Source organism: Myotis nattereri (assembly GCF_964212035.1).
Source record: "Myotis nattereri genome assembly, chromosome: 1".
Taxonomy (NCBI): domain Eukaryota; kingdom Metazoa; phylum Chordata; class Mammalia; order Chiroptera; family Vespertilionidae; genus Myotis; species Myotis nattereri.
In genome coordinates, this window is record NC_138075.1 from 206,590,019 (window position 1) to 206,611,314 (window position 21,296).

The 21,296-nt window shown below is 42.3% G+C and overlaps 1 protein-coding gene across 1 annotated transcript in view; it reads left to right on the forward strand.

The window, feature by feature from the left end:
- The first annotated feature begins 7,314 nt into the window (after positions 1–7,314).
- Positions 7,315–21,296, forward strand: part of PDS5A (PDS5 cohesin associated factor A) — a 99,333-nt gene continuing 85,351 nt past the window's right edge. Inside the window, exons 1-2 of the mRNA XM_081092885.1 lie at positions 7,315–7,443; positions 8,315–8,492. Coding sequence (XP_080949011.1) covers positions 8,355–8,492 — 138 coding nt within the window. The 5' untranslated portion in view covers positions 7,315–7,443; positions 8,315–8,354. The remainder of the gene's footprint in view (positions 7,444–8,314; positions 8,493–21,296) is intronic.

The window sequence follows — 21,296 nt, forward strand, 5'->3', positions numbered from 1 at the left end:
TCTGAAGGCTAAAGGAAAGATCCCTTCCTTGCTTCTGGTGCTTGCTGGTAGTCCTTGCTGTTCTTTGGCTTGCAGCTCCATCATTGCAAGCTCTGACTGTTTTTACCTGGCCTTCTTCCCTGCAGGTCTTCTTATAAGGACACCAGTCATTGATTTAGGGCCCACCCTCAGTATGACTCCATTTTAACTAATTACATCTGCAAAGACCCAAATAAGGTCACATCTGGAGGCTCCAGGTGGACATGAATTTGGAGGGCACCATTCATCCCACTAAAGCTGGGTTCATGGGTCATGGGTGAGATTTCTTAAAGTCCAATTGTTAACTCTAAATCAGGTCATTTGGGGGTTAAACATCAGAAATTTGCTCAGATTAGCTCAAGTAAAAAGGGCTTTTAGTGTAAGGAAATAATTATGTGGAGTCCAAGGAAAACTGAACATTCAAGACAAAAATTAGGGCAACTCAAGTTTCCATAGCATATACATATGCAGAGAGTTAAAGGCCTTTACCATTTTGCACTGTTAAAATTCAGCGAAAAGTTCCATCTGTTGCTGAGTCTTAGTTCCCAGACAGCCTCTCTCATGATATTCTGTTTGGCTCAGCTCAGCCTGTGAATGGCATTTTCTTGGTTCAGGTATCACTGCAGGCTCAGTCAGCTGTGTGTGTGTGTGTGTGTGTGTGTGTGTGTGTGTGTGTGAGAGAGAGAGAGAGAGAGAGAGAGAGAGAGAGAGAGAGAGAGAATATACAGTACAGGGCTGGACTAAGAACAACTCTCTTAAAAGAGTTTGCAGGCCAGGCCCCGGCCAGGTACAACCAATGAAAAAATAAATATGTGGAACAACAAATCAGTCTTTCTCTCTCATATCAGTAAATAATTTTGCTGTTGTTAATCCTCACCAGAGGAGATTTTTCCATTGCTTTTTAGAAAGAGTGGAAGGGGAGACAGAGAGAGAAACATCCATGTGTTTGTTGCCTCCTGCATGGGTCAGGACCGGGGCCCGGGATCCAGCCTATAACCAAGGTATGTGCCCTTGACTGGAATCTGACTCAGAATCCTTCAGTCCACAGGCCGATGCTCTATCTACTAAGTCAAACCAGGTAGGGCCAGTAAATAAAAATTTTTATAAAAAGAGTTTGCAGAGGGGAGACAATGATTATCCTCTCTAATACATTTTGATAAATGAATCTCTTTTGCATTTAATGTGATATTTGTCATAAGTTTTACTTTCTTAATTAGTTTAATCATATAAAACAATAGTTTGACATCCCAAGCTTTATAATAAAAATATGCTATAATGTGATTATTCAAAGTTTAATTACCCTGAAAATTGTCCTAACACTGGCAACTTGAGAAAGGGATGCAAAGTGGCATCCATATAAAATATAACTCCAAATAATTTCTAACTTTGCTAACACAATTAGAAAAAAAAGTCAGACTTTGGGGGATATTACTTCAAAAAATATTAAAGTTTAATTTTTTGGAAAATTCTTGAGTTTGTCTTATTATTGTTTTTTCTCTTCTAGACCTCAGGTGCCCTTAATTGGATTAATCATAATTCTTAGGTTATAATGAACATATGAGAAGTCACTACTCTGCCCCAAAATAAAGCTTTAATAAGAATATATCAGTTCAGCTGGCATGGCTCAGTGGTTGAGCATCGACCTTTGAACCAGGAGATCATGGTTTGAATCCCAGTGAGGACTCAATCCCCAGTAGAGGGCATGCAGGAGGCAGCGGATCAATGATTCTCTCTCATCATTGATGTTTCTATCTCTCCTTCTTCCTTCCTCTCTGAAATCAATAAAAATATATTTTTTTAAAAAATATAAATATCTACCCATAGCCCTGGCAGGGTAGTTTAGCTGGTTAGAGCATCATCCTGATACACCAAGGTTGCAGGGTCAACCCTCGGTCAGGGCACATACAAGAATCAACTAATGGATGCATAAATAAGTGGAACAACAAATCGATCTTTCCATCTCTCTCTCTCTATCTCTCTCTCTCTCTCTCCCTTCCTCTCTCTAAAATCAATACTAAAAAAAGGATTATATCTACCCATGTATTCAGTTTCTCATCTTGCCCACTGTGTTTCCTATTCTCCCTTGTACTTCAGGGTTAACTACAACCCTGAGCCTTGTTTTTGGATTTTATGAGCAGGTTATCATATTATGTCACTAAGACTTACCCATGTTGTACTGGTAGTTTCTTTCATATTTGAAAATATTTAGTTTTAGTTTGCTGCCCTTGCTTGTTAAATAATACTTAATTTTGATTGAATAACTCTAAGAAAGTTAATATAACTTATAAAGCATTTCAGACTTCACACTTTAAATTGACGAAAGATGGCTCAGTTGGTTGGAGCATCATTCCATGCACCAAAAGATGGTAGGTTCAATTCCCAATCAGGCACCCAGGTTTTGGGTTCAATCTGAGTTGGGGCACATGTATTGATGTTTCTCTCACTCACATGAATGTTTCTCTCTCCCTCCCTCCCTTACTCTCTCTAATAATCAATTTTTTAAAAGTAATTAAAAAATAAATAAATTGAAGAGATATACATGGAGACCAGGATATTAGACAGAATTCAAATAAAATCTTTAAATTACTATGACAAACAAGTTAATCATTAACATCTTGGTCATACTAGACCAAAATGATTCAGACTTCTTTTTTTTTTTCTTTAGCAGTCATGTCATTTCATTCAATACAGATAGATATGTTATTATCATATGCCTAAATATATTTAACTTTCAACAAATGTAAGCCAAGATGTCAGTGATATCTGGAACAACATTAAAATTAAAGTATAATTTTTTTTTAGTTTCCCAGTGAATATGACATATTGTTAAAATTTCTCTGTGACCAGGGGTACATGGATGATTCATATTTATAGTTTGTAAAATTACTCAGGATAAATTTAGCAAGTTACATTTCCAACTGAAAATCAAGTAAGTAATTTCAGAAAAATAGAATAAACACATTTTTAAAAATTGCTTTAAATATCTTAAATATTTTTGCAATTTTACCTGTTTGGTTATATTTGTACCTTAGTACACTTTCACTGTAAATCACTTTAGTCTCCTAGTACCCCAATTCAGCTTTTCAACTTATCACTGTGCTCAGTATCTACAGCATTCAGTATGAACACAATTTATCTTCTACCTTCATCTTCTCTCAGTCACTCCTACAAACTCTATACCCTCAAACTGCACTGTTCAATGCAGTAGTCTCTAGCCACATATGGCTGTTTAGATTTTAAATCTTGAATTAAATTAAAACTTCAGTAGCCACTTTTCAAGTATTACAGAGCCACATGTGGCTAGTGGCTACTGTACTGGACAATGTAGGTATGGAACATTCCCACTGTTCCAGAAATTTCTATTGGACAGAACAGCCCTAGAGTTTGGATCTAGAATTTCTATATAGATAGAATTTGTGGTTAGCAACATGGTTGAAATATGGGTTTAGGGATTTATTCTGAAACTGCATTAGATGTCATTCTGTACATAAATTGTATGCTTGGATGTGTGAATATGGGCGGGGGTCTGATAGTAATTATGTGGGAGTAGAATAAGGCTCACAAAGCCATTCTTTTAGTCAATCATTGTTCTAACCACACCAAACTCCACCCCACCCCCCTCAAAAATATTGCACTTAATTTCCTTCAGGCCTTTGTTCACCTTTGTGGTGATTTCTATTAGCTATTACCCTTCCCACAACAACTACTCATCAAAATAACTCACCATTCAAGGCCCAGCTTCAGATGATCCTTCCTTTGGGGAGCTACCATAGCACTTCTTTTCTAGGCTCACAGAAAATGTAGTTCAAAACTCTATTATCTATACATAAAAGCCTAAGCAACCATTACAACCAAAGGACCGGTCAACCAGTTGCTATGACGTGAACTGACCACCAGGGGCCAGACACTCAAAGCAGGAACTGCTCCCTGGTGGTCAGTGCACTCCCACAGCCCACCTTCCACGGTCCCTCTCCCCAGCAGGCCGGCCCCAATTAGTCCCAACTGGGACTGGGCAAGATGGCCCTGATTGGCTCCAATTGCTGGCCAGGCTGAGGGACCCCACCAGTGTATGAATTCGTGCACCGGGCCTCTAGTAGAATATCTTACAGCCTTGCCTCATGGTATGTCTGATTCCTCCAGTAGATCCCAACACTGTCAAGAGCACGGACTTTGTCTTTGTTTTTTAAATATTTCCCCAGTACTCAGTACAATGCCTTACCCCTTGCAGGAGCTCAGTAACTGTTCGTTAAACTAACTTTTAAATAGCTCGGATGTCTAAAAGATATCCTAACACTAAATCTGCTGCAAGCATAGTCCCCCTCCTCTCAGTTAGTGGTTACTTGATCTTAGTTACTCAGGTCTAAACTTTCTAGGCACTTTACAAATGTTAACTTATTTATTCCTCATAATGGCCCTCTGAAATAAAAACTATTACCCCTGTTTTACAGATGAGGAAAATGAGGCACAGAAAGATGAAGACATTTGTGCAAGGTTGCCTAGCTCATAGAACCTAAATCATATCATGTCTCTCCTCTGTTTGAAACACTCCAATAATTCCTCCATTTCAGTCACAGTACAAGCCAAAGGCTTAAACGGCTATATGTGATCTGCATCCCCCCCACTCTATTTTCCTCCATAGCAATTTATTTATTTATTTATTTATTTACATGATCTCTCCCCAAACAAATTAAACTCCATCAAAGCAAGCCAGGATTTTTGTCCCCTTCCCCACTGCCGATTTTTTTCTCAGTGCCCAAAACAATGCCTTGAATACTAGGCCCCCTTAAAATAATTGTTGCACAAATTATTCTATCTCATTTACTGTAAGTGAAAACAAATGTTTAAGAAGTAAAAACAGGAATTTCAAAATTCCTGAATTTTAGAATGACACAAACTTATGTGTTGTAATTCTTGGGGATTACTATCTTTTGAGTTCATAAAGTCAAACAATGTTAACAAAACAATACATTGTATAAAATTGAAATTTGTGTTCCTGGCTGGTGTGACTCAGTGGTTGAGCATGGGCCCATGAATCAGGTTACCGTTTGATTCCTGGTCAGAGCACATGCCCAGGTTGTCAGATGGATCCCCAGTAGGGGGCGTGCAGGAGGCAGCTGATGGGTGGTTCTCTCTCAATATTCCTAGCTCTCTATCCCTCCCTCTTCCTCTCTCCAAAATTAATAAAAATATATTTTAAACAATAATAATAGAATTTGTGTACATATACAAACTCCATTTAATGGGTAAATTACTTACTGCAAGAATGAAAATGAAAGGCATCAGTCTTTTTTTTTAATATTTTTATTGATTTTTCACAGAGAAGAAGGGAGAGGGACAGAGAGCTAGAAACATCGATGAGAGAGATCGATCAGCTGCCTCCTGCATGCCCCCTACTGGGGATGTGCCCGCAACCAAGGTACATGCCCTTGACCAGATTCGAACCTGGGACCCTTCAGTCCGCAGGCCGATGCTCTCTATCCACTGAGCCAAACCGGTTCGGCGGCATCAGTCTTTTTTAAAAAAATATATTTTTATTGATTTCAGAGAAAAAGGGAGAGGGAGAGAGAGAAACATCAATGATGAGAGAGAATCATTGATCAGCTGCTTCCTGCATGCCCCCTATGGGGATCGAGCCTGCAACCCGGGCATATGTCCTTGACCGGAATCGAACTTACCACCCTTCAGTCTGCAGGGGGATGATCTATCCACTGAGCCAAACCAGCTAGGACAAAGCATCACTCTTCATTAGCACCCCGCTCGTTAACCAACTGAGCTAACCAGCCACTCAACAAAAACATCACTCTAGTTATTTAAATTACATAAAAAAAAAACACAGTGAAAGGGAAGGGTAAAACGAGTAGGTTTTGGGAAATTTAATAGTTTGGATAAAAACAATCTTGTGCTTGCTACTCTATCTAGATGCCCAAGAACAAAGCACAGACTTTTAGGCAGAATTCTAGCAAATCAGCAACTGTAGCAAGATCACTGGAATCTCCCTTGTGAAATAACGGAAAAACAATTCAGTGAGTGCAGTACCTTCAACATTTAAGACCAAGTAGTAAAGGATGTGGGGAAGCCCAATGGATATCCATCAAGAATAATTTAAATAAATAATCGCATATCATTTTAAACTATGGCCGTTGTCAGTTTCAAGAGCTGAAAGCTATTTCATCTTACTGTGGTTTTTTCAAGACCGGCTTCTGAAATGATGTGCTTCTCAGGTTCCTTTGCTCAACTTGGTACATTAAATTGCTCAAAGCCTTTGCATTGGGTTTTCCTCTGGATGGAAGAAAAGGTCATTCTTTGGCATAGTTATCACATTTTTTTTTAAAATGAATTTTCCATATTCACGAGAACCATCTAGCTAACTTGAAAACCTGCTCATGTCTGGGTTCTACGGTTTGGGAGTGGAGCCCAGGAACCTACGTTTCGGACCATTCTTTTGAGAACTACTCCACTCTGATATTTTTTATACTTTACAGCTTTCAAAATATTAATTTTAAAAATCTAAAGAGGAGAGGGCTCAACGCCGGTGGTTGTCAGAAGGCACAAGAATGAGCGGCCCACGTTGTGCCAAGTTGCAAAACTTTTCCTCCGTTTGCAGACCTCCTGTCCCTCGGGGAGAAAAGCAGTTCCTTTTCACCGAGCAATTAACCGTTTTCAACCAGTTCCGTCCACGTCCCTCAGGACGACCCCCAAAAGCCACGCACTCGTTTCCGCGCCCCAAGTTACAGCCCCGTGCGTCCTGCACGCCCTCGCCCGGCCGCGGGGACCCGGCGCTTCCCGCCACCAGGCTCCTCGGCTCGCCCTCTGGGCCGCGTCCGCCCCGCGGCGCTCGGCGCGGCAGGTCTTGGCGCCAACCGGCTGGCGGCGCTGTCCGCCCCACGCGCGGCGCCCGGGCCCGAGGGAGGCGGGGGCTCGGCGGGCGGAGGAAGGGGCGGGAGCGAGCGCGCGCCCTGCTCTCGCGTGCTCTCGCTCCGCTCGCGCGACCGGCCGGCGTGTGTGCGCGGCGTCGGCTCCGGGGGCTCGGGCGGCCGGGCGCGCGCCGCTGCGAGGGGCGTCCGGGTCCGGGTCCGGGTCGGCGGGCCCGGCCGGCGCGAGGGGCGGGCGGGCGGACGCGCCGCGGGGGTTCCGGGCGGACACACGCGCACACGGTCCCGGAGGAGCCTTCTCCGAGGCTGCTCTTCCCCGGCCGGACGGAGAGCGGCAGTGTCTCCCCGCCCAGCGCACACTCGCCCCGCGTCTCCCCCCGCGGCGGCGGCTCCTCCTCGGCACCGCCAGCCCCAGCGCCGCTCCGGGGCGGGAGGCGGCGGCGGCGGGACCCACGGAGCCGCTTTGTGTGCAGCCCGACGAGGGGCGGCGGCGCAACCACCTGACAGAGGCCCGGGCGCTCGATGCACCTTCCGCCCGCATGAGGAGGAGGAGGTAAAGGCGGCGGCGCGGCTCCCGCCCTCGGCGGGTGGAGGGAGGGGACGGAAGGGGAGATCGGAGGGGGGGGGGGCGCGGGGCCGCGGCCCGGCGGGGCCGCCCGGAGGTGCCGGTGAGGCCTGGGTGGCGCGGGACCCGGCGCTCAGGCACCGGGGGCGACCGCAGCCGCTGGGGTCCCTGAGCCCAAGTTGCAGGAACAAAATGTGAAGTGCGGGGCCGCGTCAGCCTCTTCCCGGCACGGGGGTTGGGGGGGAGGGCGGCTGGTTTTCCCCTCCCGCGGGGGTGGGGAGCGGGGCAGCGGAGGGGCGGCAGCGCGGCGGGGGCGCCGGGGGTCCGGAAGCGCGGCCGGGCGAGGGCGATCGTCCCCGGGAGCCGCCGCTGCGTGCGATGCCGGTCGGGTCCCTAGTTTTGCGGCCTAAGCCGAGCCCGATAGGCCTCGCGTCTCCTTTCCCGAAGGCGGCCGGCCGTGCGGGGGGGACCCCGCGTGCCTCTCCGGTGGAGCCGGGGCCTCGGGGGCCCTCGCCGGACTCCCGAGGCCGCCAAACTTGGGACCTCGGTGCTCGGGGACGGGTTTCATTGTGAGGGAAGGAACGGGGAACTCCTGGCGCTGCTCGGCGCTCCCGCGGCCGCGGCGGCGGCTGCCGGGGTGAGCCCCGTGGGCTCGGGGCTCGGGGGCGCCCGCGTGCGTGGGGGCGGCGGGGCGGCCACCACACTCCCAGCCCCGGGGAAGGAGCGGGTTGGCGGGGCGGCCGCCGCGTCCCCGGCCTCCCGGGCGAGAGGGCCCTTTGCAGATGAGAGGTTTTTGAAATGAAAAAAGAGGTTACAAAGTCGCCCCTTGGCCGCTGAACTTTTGTTTTCTGACCGATAGAGGCCGGTAGAGGACTGCGAGAGAAAAGTTGTCCCCCAGGATGGACTTCGCGGCGCAGCCCAAGCCCGCCGCTGCCCTCGGCGGCGTGGGGAGTGCCGACGGGAAGATCGCCTACCCCCCGGGGGTCAAGGAGATCACCGACAAGATCACCACCGACGAGATGATCAAGCGGCTGAAGGTGAGTGTCGTCGGGGCGGCGGGTCCCCTTCCCCGGAGCGAGGGGGGAGGTGCCCTCGCGGGGCGTCCACGCGGCTAGGCCTGCCGGAGGTTCGCCTACCGGGGTTTCTGAGAGCTCATCGCCTTCTCCGCCCCCTCCCCACGGTATTGTTCTCTCCTGGCTTATCTTCGTTTCTCTGTTTTTGTTTGTTTTTTGGCTTATCTTTGAATAATAAGTTGGGGGGTGGGGCAGGGATATAGCCATTATGGGAAATTAAAAGGAGTGTTATGTGTGTGTTTTAATCTTGCTTTTTTTTTTTAAGCATAAGAATTCAACTTTTAAAGGCCCCCCCCCCCGAAATATTTATGAGAATACTGTTTAAAGTAGCTTGCAACCTTAAGTGTAGGCAATAATTAGTCTGATTAGTCCCGTTTTCATCAACTTCTGAAGAGACTTGATTTAAGTAAGAAAGGTATTTTTTTTAAATTGTCACAATTTTCTAATTTCCACAAACTTAAGTGTGGATATAGTATGGTTAAACTTTGACAGAAGGTACTGACTTCAAAATCCAGGCTTGAAGTAAGGTGATGTTTTAGGTCCATATGTTCAAAGGGGTTGTAAGAAAAAGTATTGTGGCTTCTTTTATAAAGAGTCATTTTTATTTAGTTTAGCAAGGGGAGGGGGAGACCTTTTTTCCCCCCGAGGGCCATTTGGGTATTTATAACATCATTCGTGGGCCATACAAAATTATCAACTTAAAGATTAGCCTGCTATATTTGCTCAAACATTTAATTAACTCACCGCCAGTGCCGTGGCAGGGCCAGACCAAGTGACTTCTCGGGCTGGATGTTCACCCCTGGTTTAAAGCATGGTGGTCTTAAGGTCCAGGGTGTAAGTTTCAGCTTTATGTTGGCCAGTTTTTTTCTGTGTTGCATGGCTAGATTGTGGCCACAGCCTTACAAAGTAAGTTCCATTCTTGTTAAGGGATTGGCTTGATGCAGTAGTTCTCAACCAGGGCATCTTTGAAATGAAAAAAGAGGACATTTGCCAATACTGAAAACATTTTGGTTGTCAAAATTGAGGCTAGATTGAAGCAGGGAATCCAGCTAGGAAACTGTTAATAGTAGTCTAGGTGAAAGGTTTTAAAATCTTGAAGTAGGCTATGATAGTGGGAATAAAGAAGTAGGGAATGATCCAAGAGACAATTCAGAGTTAGAATCAGACGTGGTGGGAGGTGAGAGAAGAAACACTGTTGATAGTGTTTCTGCCTTGAGCAACTTGGTGAAATGTATTTTTAGGGAATGATCTTGCCCCTTTGCTCTTAGAGCTTAGTATAGTGCCTAGTAAATGTTTACTGTGCTGTGAGTGTGTTAATGAATACTTTAAGTATTCTTTTAGTTCATGTTTAGTATCTAGTAATTTGTTACCTCTTTGGAAGAAATGGGACACAATACCTTCCATTGAAATAACTCTTGCCCTGGCCAGTTAGCTCAGTTGGTTAGAACATGGTCCCGAGATGCCAAAATTATGGGTATGATCCGCGGTCAGGGCACATGCAAGAATCAACTAGTGAATGAATAAATAGAATAACAAGTCAATCTACCTCTCCCTCCCTCCCTCCCTCCCCTCCCCTCCCCTCCCCTCCCCCTCTCCTCTTCTCCCCCTTTAATCCCTCTCTAAAAGTCAATAAATAAAAATTATAAGTAAATATTGATACTAAAGATTATATATGAAGGTCTTAATTGATGTTTCTTTCTTTCTTTTTGCAAAACAAGTTATTTTGATGAAAAAATGCAGTAGTTAGCGATTGAAAGTTATTTCCCCAATAAAATACTACATACCATAAAAGTAATGGACCATTTTCCTACAAATGAAAGCAAAGGTCTTATTAGTTACCAAAACCACACATTATTGAGTTCCAACTTCATTTTAATTGATGTTTTTTAAGATTATATTGAGTGTTTTGAGATGCTAAAAAATTATGAAATATAAAACTTAAGTAAAATATTTATCAATTTTTTATTGTACTCATTAAGAATATTAAAACTTGAAGTCTGGTGATGGATAATCTGGTTTAAAAGTTATAACTATACATTTTCTACTTGAAAATAGATTAAATATCAGAAGTACTGTTAACCACAAATGGATATAAAACAAGTCTAGAATGAGCATTGGGTTAGAATATTCATTATGAGTTATTTTGGAAGTTAAAATTGACATATATATTAACTAATTTGAGGGTCCCATGCTAAAATTTTGCTTTCTCAAGAATTCTTGCCCTGGCCCAGTGTAGTGTTAGCCTGCACACCAAAGGGTCACAGGGTCGATTCCCAGTTGAGGGCACATACATGGACTGAGGGTTTGCTTTCCATGGGGAGGCAATCAATCGATGTGTCTCTTTCACATTGATGTTTCTCTCTCTCTCTCTTCCTTTCTCTGAAAAAGCAATGGTAAAAATATCCTCAAGTGAAGATTAACAAAACAAAAAAATAATTCTGAATATTTTGTTTTCCTCCCACCTTTCTAAGTGTATTTTGACTTAGTACTATTTTGAGTTTTTAGGGATCCTTGTTTTGTTAAAGTATTACTGTCTCAATTGTAGTGTGGATTTTTAAACAGTGTTTAACTGTATTTTTGATAATTTGTTTGTTAGACCTTTAGTTATGAGCAAATTTTATAAATTCAGTAATTACTATTACATAGCAACAATGTTCGAATGCTAAATAAATACAAAGAGGGCTTAAAGACAAGTAAAATCATGTCAATGGAATTCAGACATATTTGGCCTAAACTCTTTAGTTTAAAGAATAGAACAAGCATATTTATAGTGAAAACATACTTTTAGAGTAAGAAGGATCTTAAAAGAAGTTCTGTAACTCCCCTGTTTTACAGATGACAAAAAGGCCCAAAGTGGCCTAGTAACATTTACCAAGATCAATAGTCATAAGGCAGTTTAGTGGCACAGCCAGGGCAATAGCATTATATTTATTTTTATTCTTAGAGCTGCCTTTGTCTAAGAAATCTAAGTAGAACTAAGAAGTTGTGGTTTTTATGCCCTGACTGGGTGGCTCTGTTGATTAGAGCGTTGTCTTGTACACCAGAAGGTTTGGGGTTTAATTCCCGGTCAGAGCACATACCTAGATTGCATATGGGAGGTAACCATCGATGTTTCTCTCACATCCATGTTTCTCTCTCTCCCTTCCTCTCTAAAAACCAATAAAAACATATCCTCGGGTGAGGATTACAAAAAAAAAAAAGAAAAGAAATTGTGCTTTTTATTATGCAGTTGAACACACCAAAATGAAAAGAAAGGAAATCAATGAGAGTTACTTTTGGTCTTTTGCAGGGAGATATAGGACAGCATTTTTTTTTTTTTTAAATATATTTTATTGATTTTTTACAGAGAGGAAGGGAGAGAGATGGAGAGTTAGAAACATCAATGAGAGAGACATCGATCAGCTGCCTCCTGCACATCTCCCACTGGGGATGTGCCTGCAACCCAGGTACATGCCCTTGACCGGAATCGAACCCGGGACCCTTTAGTTCACAGGCCGACGCTCTATCCACTGAGCCAAACCGGTTCGGCAGGACAGCATTTTTTTTAACATTAGAGAGAAACCATTGTGATGCTTTGAAGCTTCCTTGAAAATAATTCCTAGAGTATGCCTTTGAAAAGCTAAGCTATCCTTTCATGTATTGGAAATTTGGATTTCTAAGAAAGGATTGTTTTGTCCAATCACATTGGCCTTCTGTCAGTTCCTTGAACATGCCATGTTTATTTCTGCCTAGACACATTCCACATTATGTAGGCCATATGTACCATTCTCCTCAGTTCATTTGTCTTTTATTTATTGTCCTTTTTTTTGGTTAATCCTCACCCGAGAATTTTTTCCATTGATTTATAGAGAGAGTGGAAGGGACAGGAAGAGACAGACAGAAACATTGATGTGAGAGAGACATATTGATTGGTTGCCTCCTGTATACACCCTGACCAGGGCAGGTACATGCCCTTGCCTGGAATCGAACCTGGATCCGTCAGTCCATGAGCCAATGCTCTATCCACTGAGCAAGACCAGCTAGGGGTATTTGTTCTTCTTAAGAGAAGTCTTTTAGATTTTCCATTATATACTCTTTTACCCCTTTCATATCACTTATAGTTATGATATTACACTTATGCAAATGTTTGATTTGTTTCCCCAACTTTTCTTTTTTTTTTTTTTTTTATTAAATATATTTTATTGATTTTTTACAGAGAGGAAGGGAGAGAGATAGAGAGTTAGAAACATCGATCAGCTGCCTCCTGCACATCTCCCACTGGGGATATGCCCGCAACCCAGGTACATGCCCTTGACCGGAATCGAACCCGGGATCTTTCAGTCTGCAGGCCGACGCTCTATCCACTGAGCCAAACCGGTCTCGGCATGTTTCCCCAACTTTTCTGTAAGCTTCATGAATCAAGGTACCATATCTATATTAATTTTTGTATCCTCCCAGTGCCATGTTTAATGCTTGGTACATAATCAGGTGCTCAACAAGTATTAGTTGAATGAACAAATGAATACTTTGTATTAATACTGGATTAGAGAAATATTTTTATTTTTGAAAATGAAAGATAATTTGGAAATATTTTGAATTACAGCTAAGTACTTTATCTGTATACCAGAGATGATAACATACATAAAATTTTAGAACTAAAAGGTAGCTTAGAGTTTATTGGGTTTTGTTCTAATTTTCCATGTGAAAAAAACCGAGTCTGGGAGGCTGTCACCGACCCTAGTCACAGAAAGCTGAAAACTGTCATTAACAGTTTGTTACTTAGATAAGTTCCAATTACATATTAACTAGAGGCTCAGTGCACAAAATTCGTGCGTGGGTAGGGTCCCTAGCGGCTGCTGGCTGCAGAATAGGGCCTCCCTTCCCGCAGTTGGCCACCCAGCCCCACGCCCTGGTCGAACGCCCTGTCAAGGGGACAGTCTGCATATTAGGTTTTTATTATATAGGAATGACAGAAGTACCCATACTAAAATTAGTTGGCTGATGGAAGAACAGCAAATCATTTGCTACCAATGTTAGATTAAGTGTGAAGATCTATAGTTCACAAATAACCTCCCTTTTATATAGCTAAGCATTCTGAAACTAATGCAGAGGTCATGTCTGATAAGTTTTGTAACATTCAAAATATACCTATAAACAATGTGGTACAAAGTTCCATTTAGTGATTCTACCCATAGTTTGTTATACACAGTCTGTTTCTGATCATGTGCTACTACAGAGCTATGTGCCACACACATTCTTGGTCCTTCCTTTTTTGCTATTTTGGAGATGGGAGGCCCTTGATAAACCTTGGTTTTTAGAGGGGGGGATGGGCAGGGTGAAATTTGTTTCTGATATACATTTCTTATTACCTGGCTTCAGCTCAGCGCCCTAGACCAGTGGTTGGCAAACTCGTTAGTCAACAGAGCCAAATATCAACAGTACAACAATTGAAATTTCTTTTGAGAGCCAAATTTTTTAAACTTAAACTATATAGGTAGGTACATTGTTATTAACGTAATTAGGGTACTCCTAAGCTGGCCTTTGCTAAAAACGTCCTCAGTCTGATTGAGGTACGTTCCCCGAGGTCAACTCCTTCCAACTCTCCCATCCACACTCGTCTTGTATACTTGTTTCATCTATCTCCTTTCGTTCATCCTCTCTATATGTCCAAACCATCTCAACATACCTTTCTCAATCCTCGACACTACATCTTCTTTCACTCCACAACGTTCCCTGTACGTTCGCGCCCGCATGTGGTATTTTGTGGAAGAGCCACACTCGGGGCCAAAGAGCCGCATGTAGCTCGTGAGCCGCTGTTTGCTGACCACTACCCTAGACAGTTCTCTGGCCATAACTTTATACCTAAATCAGCTATATTTGTTCTGTAGGAGAATCAAATCAAAATAATTACTACCTTAGTGCTAAGAATTAGGAAAGATAAAATAATAGGATTTTATTTTTCTGAAAATGTCCTCCATTTTTCTCCTACCAGGTCTTGTAGTTTTTTGCATTTGTCTGTAATCTTTTCCTTTGTGTCAGCCATTCTCCCTTTTCCCCACATTCTCACTTCTGCTTTCTATAGTCTGGCCTGTTTGATACTTTAATAGGAATAAGGATTTGATGGGCTTGATTTTAAGGTAGGACAGTCTCCTTTTCTCATCAAACCTAGGTTGGGAGAGGGGAAGAATAGGTTGGGGGCAGGAGGGCTATGAATTCTTTCGCTTTCCTTTCCTCCAGGTGGACTCCAGAAATACTTAATTTTGTTGTAATTATTTTCATCTCCATAAATGACTTTTATTGCCAATGCAGTATGTTAATTTTACATAAAATTCAGTATGTAATTTCAACTGAATTCTGCTCATATATTTTAATATTTGTATTAATGCAGAAGATTCTGCTAAGAATTAAGAAATTAAATGGAGAGGCAAGATTTCTTAAACCCAAAATATAGCCAATTTGTGTTTGTGCAGTAGTAGTTAGTGCAGCACAGTTCTTCCTTTAGACGTAGATTTGTGTAGAACCATTCTGGTTTTCAGTTGTATAACAAACTATTCCCCAAATTCAGTGGTTTAAAACAGCAACTTTTTAATTTAAATTTTTATTTATTGATTTGAGAGAGTAAGGTGGAGAGAGAAAAACATTGATTTGTTGAGCCTCTGATTTTTTTTTAAATTAAATCTTTATTGTTCAAATTATTACATTTGCTCCTCTTTTTTCCCCCCCATAGCTCCCCTCCACCCAGTTCCCATCCCACCCTCTGCCCTCACCCCACCCCCCCATCCATAGGTGTACGGTTTCTGTCCAGTCTCTTCCTGCACCCCCACACCCCTTTCCCCCCAAGAATTGTCAGTCCACTCCCTTTCTATGCCCCTGGTTCTATTATATTCACCAGTTTACTCTGTTAATCAGATTTTTTATTCACTTGGTTTTTAAAAATATATTTATTGGTTTTTTACAGAGAGGAAGGGACAGGGATAGAGAGTTAGAAACATCGATGAGAGAGAAGCATTGATCAGCTGCCTCCTGCATACCCCCTACTGGGGATGTGCCTGCAACCAAGGTACATGCCCTTGACTGGAATCAAACCCGGGACTCTTCAGTCCCCAGGCCGATGCTCTATCCAGTGAGCCAAACCGGCTAGGGCTCACTTGGTTTTTAGATTCACTTGTTGATAGATATGTATTTGCTGTTCATAATTTTTATCTTTACCTTTTTCTTCTTCCTCTTCTTAAAGAATACCTTTCAGCATTTCATATAATACTGGTTTGGTGGTGATGAACTCCTTTAGCTTTTCCTTATCTGTGAAGCTCTTTATCTGACCTTCAATTCTGAATGATAGCTTTGCTGGATAAAGTAATCTTGGTTGTAGGTTCTTGGTATTCATCACTTTGAATATTTCTTGCCACTCTCTTCTGGCCTGCGTAGTTTCTGTTGAGAAATCAGCTGACAGTCGTATGGGTACTCCCTTATAGGTAACTGACTGTTCTCTTGCTGCTTTTAAGATTCTCTGTCTTTTGCCCTTGGCATTTTAATTATGATGTGTCTTGGTGTGGTCCTCTTTGGATTCCTTTTGTTTGGGGTTCTCCGCGCTTCCTGAACTTGTAAGTCTATTTCTTTGACCAGGTAGGGGAAGTTTTCTGTCATTATTTCTTCAAATAGGTTTTCAATATCTTGCTCTCTTCTTCTGGCACCCCTATAATTCGGATGTTGGTGCGCTTGAAGCTGTCCCAGAGGCTCCTTACACTATCTTCATATTTTTGAATTCTTTTTTCTTTTTGCTTTTCTGGTTGAGTATTTTTTGCTTCTTCATATTTCAAATATTTGACTTGATTCTTGCGATCCTCTTGTCTGCTGTTGGATCTCTGTATATTATTCTTTATTTCAGTCAGTGTATGCTTAATTTCTAGTTGGTCTTTTTTCATATCCTCCAGGGTCTCACTAAATTTATTGGCGGTTTCTAGAAAATTCTTGAAAAACCTTATAAGTGTGGTTTTGAACTCTATATCCAGTCGTTTGCTTTCCTCCATTTCTGTAATTTGTGACCTGTTTCTTTGTCTCTGCATTTTTTATGCTTCCCTGGGTTGGTACAGTGGCTTTGTGTGCTAGGTGTCCTATAGGGCCCAGTGGCTCAGCCTCCCCAATTATCTGAGGTGGACACTCTTGGTGCACCCCTTTGTGGGCTTTGTGCACAGTGTTGTAGTTAAGCCTTGATTGTTGTAGGTATCACTGGGAGGAATTGACCTCCAGGCCAATTGGCTGTGAGAATCAGCTGTGTCTATGGTGGGAGAACTTCTGTGCTGAAGACACCCTTCTGGGGCAAGACTTGCTTCAGTGGGGCTTTGGTGCTCACTGAGTCCGCCCCCTGAGTGTGTCCCTTATGGATCTGAGGAGTTGTAATCTGGATGGTCCCACTCTGAGCACTGAGTATACTGGCTCTTGGGTCTAAGGAGGTGCTAATTTAGCCTTTGCCTGAGGCTACCCAGCAGGAGCTACGAAGAGAACTGCAGATTCCCCTTCCTTTTTTGGGGTTTGGAGGTGCCCAAATGAGGCCCAGCTGTGAAGCAGTGCAAGCTGCTGTGGGGCCTTGAGCCTTCTCTTGGAAGTTCTGGGTCTGTCTGGCCCAGCTGCAGTTTGTTAGATAATTTTCAGATTGCAAAGGGCCAGGGCATTCATATGCAAAAGCCTCTGCCCCAGCCTGGGTGGGGCGGGGTCTCAGGGAATCAACAGGGTGGAGCAAGCAGCTATGGCTGATCCTCAGCCCTGCCCTAAGGGGCCCTGCGACTCAGCATCCTGGTAATTGCTGCAAGCACCTTTGAGAGAAAGCCGCCCTCGAGTTCCGAGTTCTGCCTGCTGCCAGACAGCCCAGTTTCTCCCCATATGAGTCTGTGTCCCCAGAGACTCACCCGGAACTGGAGTTCAGAGCAGTTGGGGGATTGTGATTCCCTCCTGATTCAGAAAGACAGCCGCATCCTCAGTTGCCAGCCCTTGCTGCTTCCGCCTCTGTACCTCTGCACTTCCGCACCTCCTTTGAGTCTCAGTGTGCTTTTCTCTTTCCTTCTAGTTGTAGAATTTCCTCTAAGCCAGCCTTCCTGTAGTTCTGGATGATGTCTGTTTTGTCTTTTAGTTGTATTTTTGAATTTGTTGTGGGAGGCAGCAATTTCCGGTGTTTACCTATGCCGCCATCTTGGTTTCTCCAACCAAGCCTCTTATTTATGTATTCACTGGTTGATTCTTGTATGTACCCTGACCGGGATCAATCCCGAAACTGTGGTGTATCAGGACGACACTCTAACCAACTGAGCCAGGGCAACAGCCACTTTTTTTGTGTGGTAAATAAAAATAGATACATACTTAAATATATAGAAGTATTTATTAAATATATTTAAATATATAAATATTTATTAAATAGAAAATTTAAATATACATAATTATTTGTTAAATATAATATATATAATAAAATGTACCATTTTAATCATTTTTAAGTGTGTAGTCTGTGGCATTCACATTGTTGTACAACCATCACCAGTATTCTCCTCCAGAACTTTATCGTATTTCCCAACTGAAACTTTGTACCCACTAACTTTAACAATAACTTTGTGTTGTAGTCTTAGAGCTTCTTCACATGATCTCTCCAATAGGGTAGTTAGACTCAGGGGCTCTAAGACAGACAGTATGGAGGAAGTTGCCAGTACTTTTAAAGGCTTGGTTCAGAATTGGCAGTGTCACTTCTAACTTACTCTACTAGTTAAAGTAGTCATAGCCCAAGAAAGTTTTAAAAAGACAAGAACAAGCAAAAATAGTCATAACCCATCCCACATTCAAGGGAAGAAAAGTTAACCCTACTTCTTAATCTAAGAGGTAGGAAAGAATTTGTAGCCATCTTTTATCTACCACTGGAACTCTCATGCCAAGTCAAAGAATACCTTCTGTACACTTTGTAGAATACCTAAAAACTTGAAGAACATTTAATTTCCAAAACAACTGTATAGCCTGGCCGGTGTGGTTGAGCATCAACCTATGAACCAAGAGATCCCCAGTTTAATTCTCGGTCAGGACGCATGCCTGGGTTTTAGGCTTGATCCCCAATATGGGACATGCAGGAGGCAGCCAATCTGTGTATCCCTCTCATCCATGTTTCTCTCTATTCCTTTCTCTACCCCTCTCTCTAAAATTAATAAAAACATTAAAAAACCCCAATATATATTTGCAACCAACTGGCTAGATTTGTAAAATTTATTTTAAAAACTGTAAGAAAAACATCGTAGTACTTTTTTTATGTGCTAGTTAGGAAAAATTATGGGGGAGGCTTATGATTTGATCTCAGAATTGTTTCTTATAGTTGAATTTTTTTTTTTTTTGACGAGGGGACGTGAGGAGGTGGGGATGTGAAGACGTGGGGATGTGGGGACAAGGGGACGTGGGGACCTATAGTTGAATTTTTATTGGAAATTATTACTGGCTGATTATAATGAAGATTTTTTTCATCCCCTCCTTTTTAAAAAAACTGTTACTCTCTCAGCTTTTTATTTTTGAGACTTCTTTTGCCTCTAGAAAAATAGGAAAAATTTTTACCTTAAACACTCATATCCTTTTACTCAGATAGCATTTGTCATCTTTGCTTGCTTTTTAAAAAAATATATATTTTATTGATTTTTTTACAGAGAGGAAGGGAGAGGGATAGAGAGTTAGAAACATAGATGAGAGAGAAACATCGATCAGCTGCCTCCTTCACACCCCTCACCAGGGATGTGCCCACAACCAAGGTACATGCCCTTGACTGGAATCAAACCCGGGACCCTTCAGTCCCCAGGGCGACACTCTATCCACTTCAGGGCACCTTTGCTTGTTTTTATGTTTCTACACATAAATACATACACACACACACACAGCATACTTTTTTTTAAAATATATTTTATTGATTTTTTACAGAGAGGAAGGGAGAGGGACAGAGAGTTAGAAACATCGATGAGAGAGAAACATCGATCAGCTGCCTCCTGCACATCTCCTACTGGGGATGTGCCCGCAACCCAGGTATATGCCCTTGACCGGAATCGAACCTGGGACCTTTCAGTCCGCAGTCCGACGCTCTATCCACTGAGCCAAACCGGTTTCGGCACACACACAGCATACTTTTTTGTTTGAAAGTCACTTGAGACATCATGACATTTCACCTCATTCTTCTTAGAACAAGGATATTCTACTTTATCACACTGAAGAAATTTAGCAATGATTCAGTGGCATCTATTATACAGTCTATAATAAAATTCTCCCAGTTGTCCTTAAAAAAGTTGTCCTTCAGCATAGGATCACATGCTTTTATCTTGTCTTTAGTCTTCTCAATCTAGAAAGTCCTTTCACTGTTTTGGGGTAGTGGAGGGAGATTGTTCATAGCATGATATTTTGAAGCATTTGTCTTATAGGACTTCCATAATACGTTATATTTATATTTATATATATATATATATATAATATATATTTCTTTGGTCTCATTTCCTCATGCTTAGATTCAGGTTGAACTTTTATGGGGGCAAGTATACTATGCAAGTCGTGGTGTATAATTAGTTTCCTTTGCATTATATGATGAGGCACATAATGTTATTTTGTCCAGTTGGTTATGCTAAGTTTTATCACTTGGTTACAGTTGGCCAGCACTCTCCATTGTAAAGATACCTTTTCCCCTTTGCAATTAATAAGTAATGTTTAAGGTGACAGTTTGTAAAAATAACTTGTTTTTAATCAATTCATAATTAACCATTTTAGCATCCACTCTAATGCTTATAAAATGTTGACTTTGTTTATACTATCATTCCTTCTACATGTATTAGCTGACATTCTGTAAAGAAGAGCCTGCCCCTCATCCTTGCTAGTTTGGCTCAGTGGATAGAGCATTGACCTGTGGACTGAAGGGTCCCGGGTTCAATTCCAGTCAAGGGCACATGCCCTGGTTGTCCGTTGGATCCCCAGTAGGGTCGTGCAGGAGATGGCTGATCAATGATTCTCTCATCATTGATGTTTCTATCTCTCTTTCCCTGTCCCTTCCCCTATGAAATCAATAAAATATATTAAAAGAAAAAAAGAAGAGCCTGCCCCCATTTGAAAAGAAATTACTCATGGATTCTTCATTCAGTGTATTATTATCCACTTCTGCCTTTATTTCTTTTGAGAGTCAAATTGCACCAAATGAGCATGCTGGGTTTGGGTGTCTTTTTGAAGCTTCTTATATCTTTTTGATGTGTCTCTCTGAGTTTTTGAGCATTTCTTTGTTTTCTGGTACAAGATAGTCACCTCGTACTTCCCTGCCCCAGATTTGGATAGGTCATTTTCTCCAAAGAGCCCTATTTCTGTTTTAGTAGGGAGTGGTGTTTATAAACCAAGATCTGGGCATGGACATTGTGTTCACATTGTCACTAGGATGTGATTTCTTCAGGCCCTTTCAGTATATAGAGCTAGGAAATACACACATATATTTTAAATCATGAGTTCGTTCTCTTACCTTCAGTTGAAAAGTAGCACTACAAAGTTTATCCTAAACTTCCTCCATTCTATATTTGTATTCTTCTCTTAAAGTATAAACCCTGCTTTCTTTAACTTTGATAAATTTATTTGTACTACCTGCTGTTAAGTAAAAAAAAATTCTGACCTATACCAGTATCCCTTGCAAGATTTTTTTGTAGTTCTTTCTGTCCCATTTAGGTTATATAGAGCAGTGGTCGGCTAACCTTTTGGACCTCATGGACCACCAATGGTCCACGGACCAACAGTTGGCGACCGCTGCTCCAAATGTTTGCT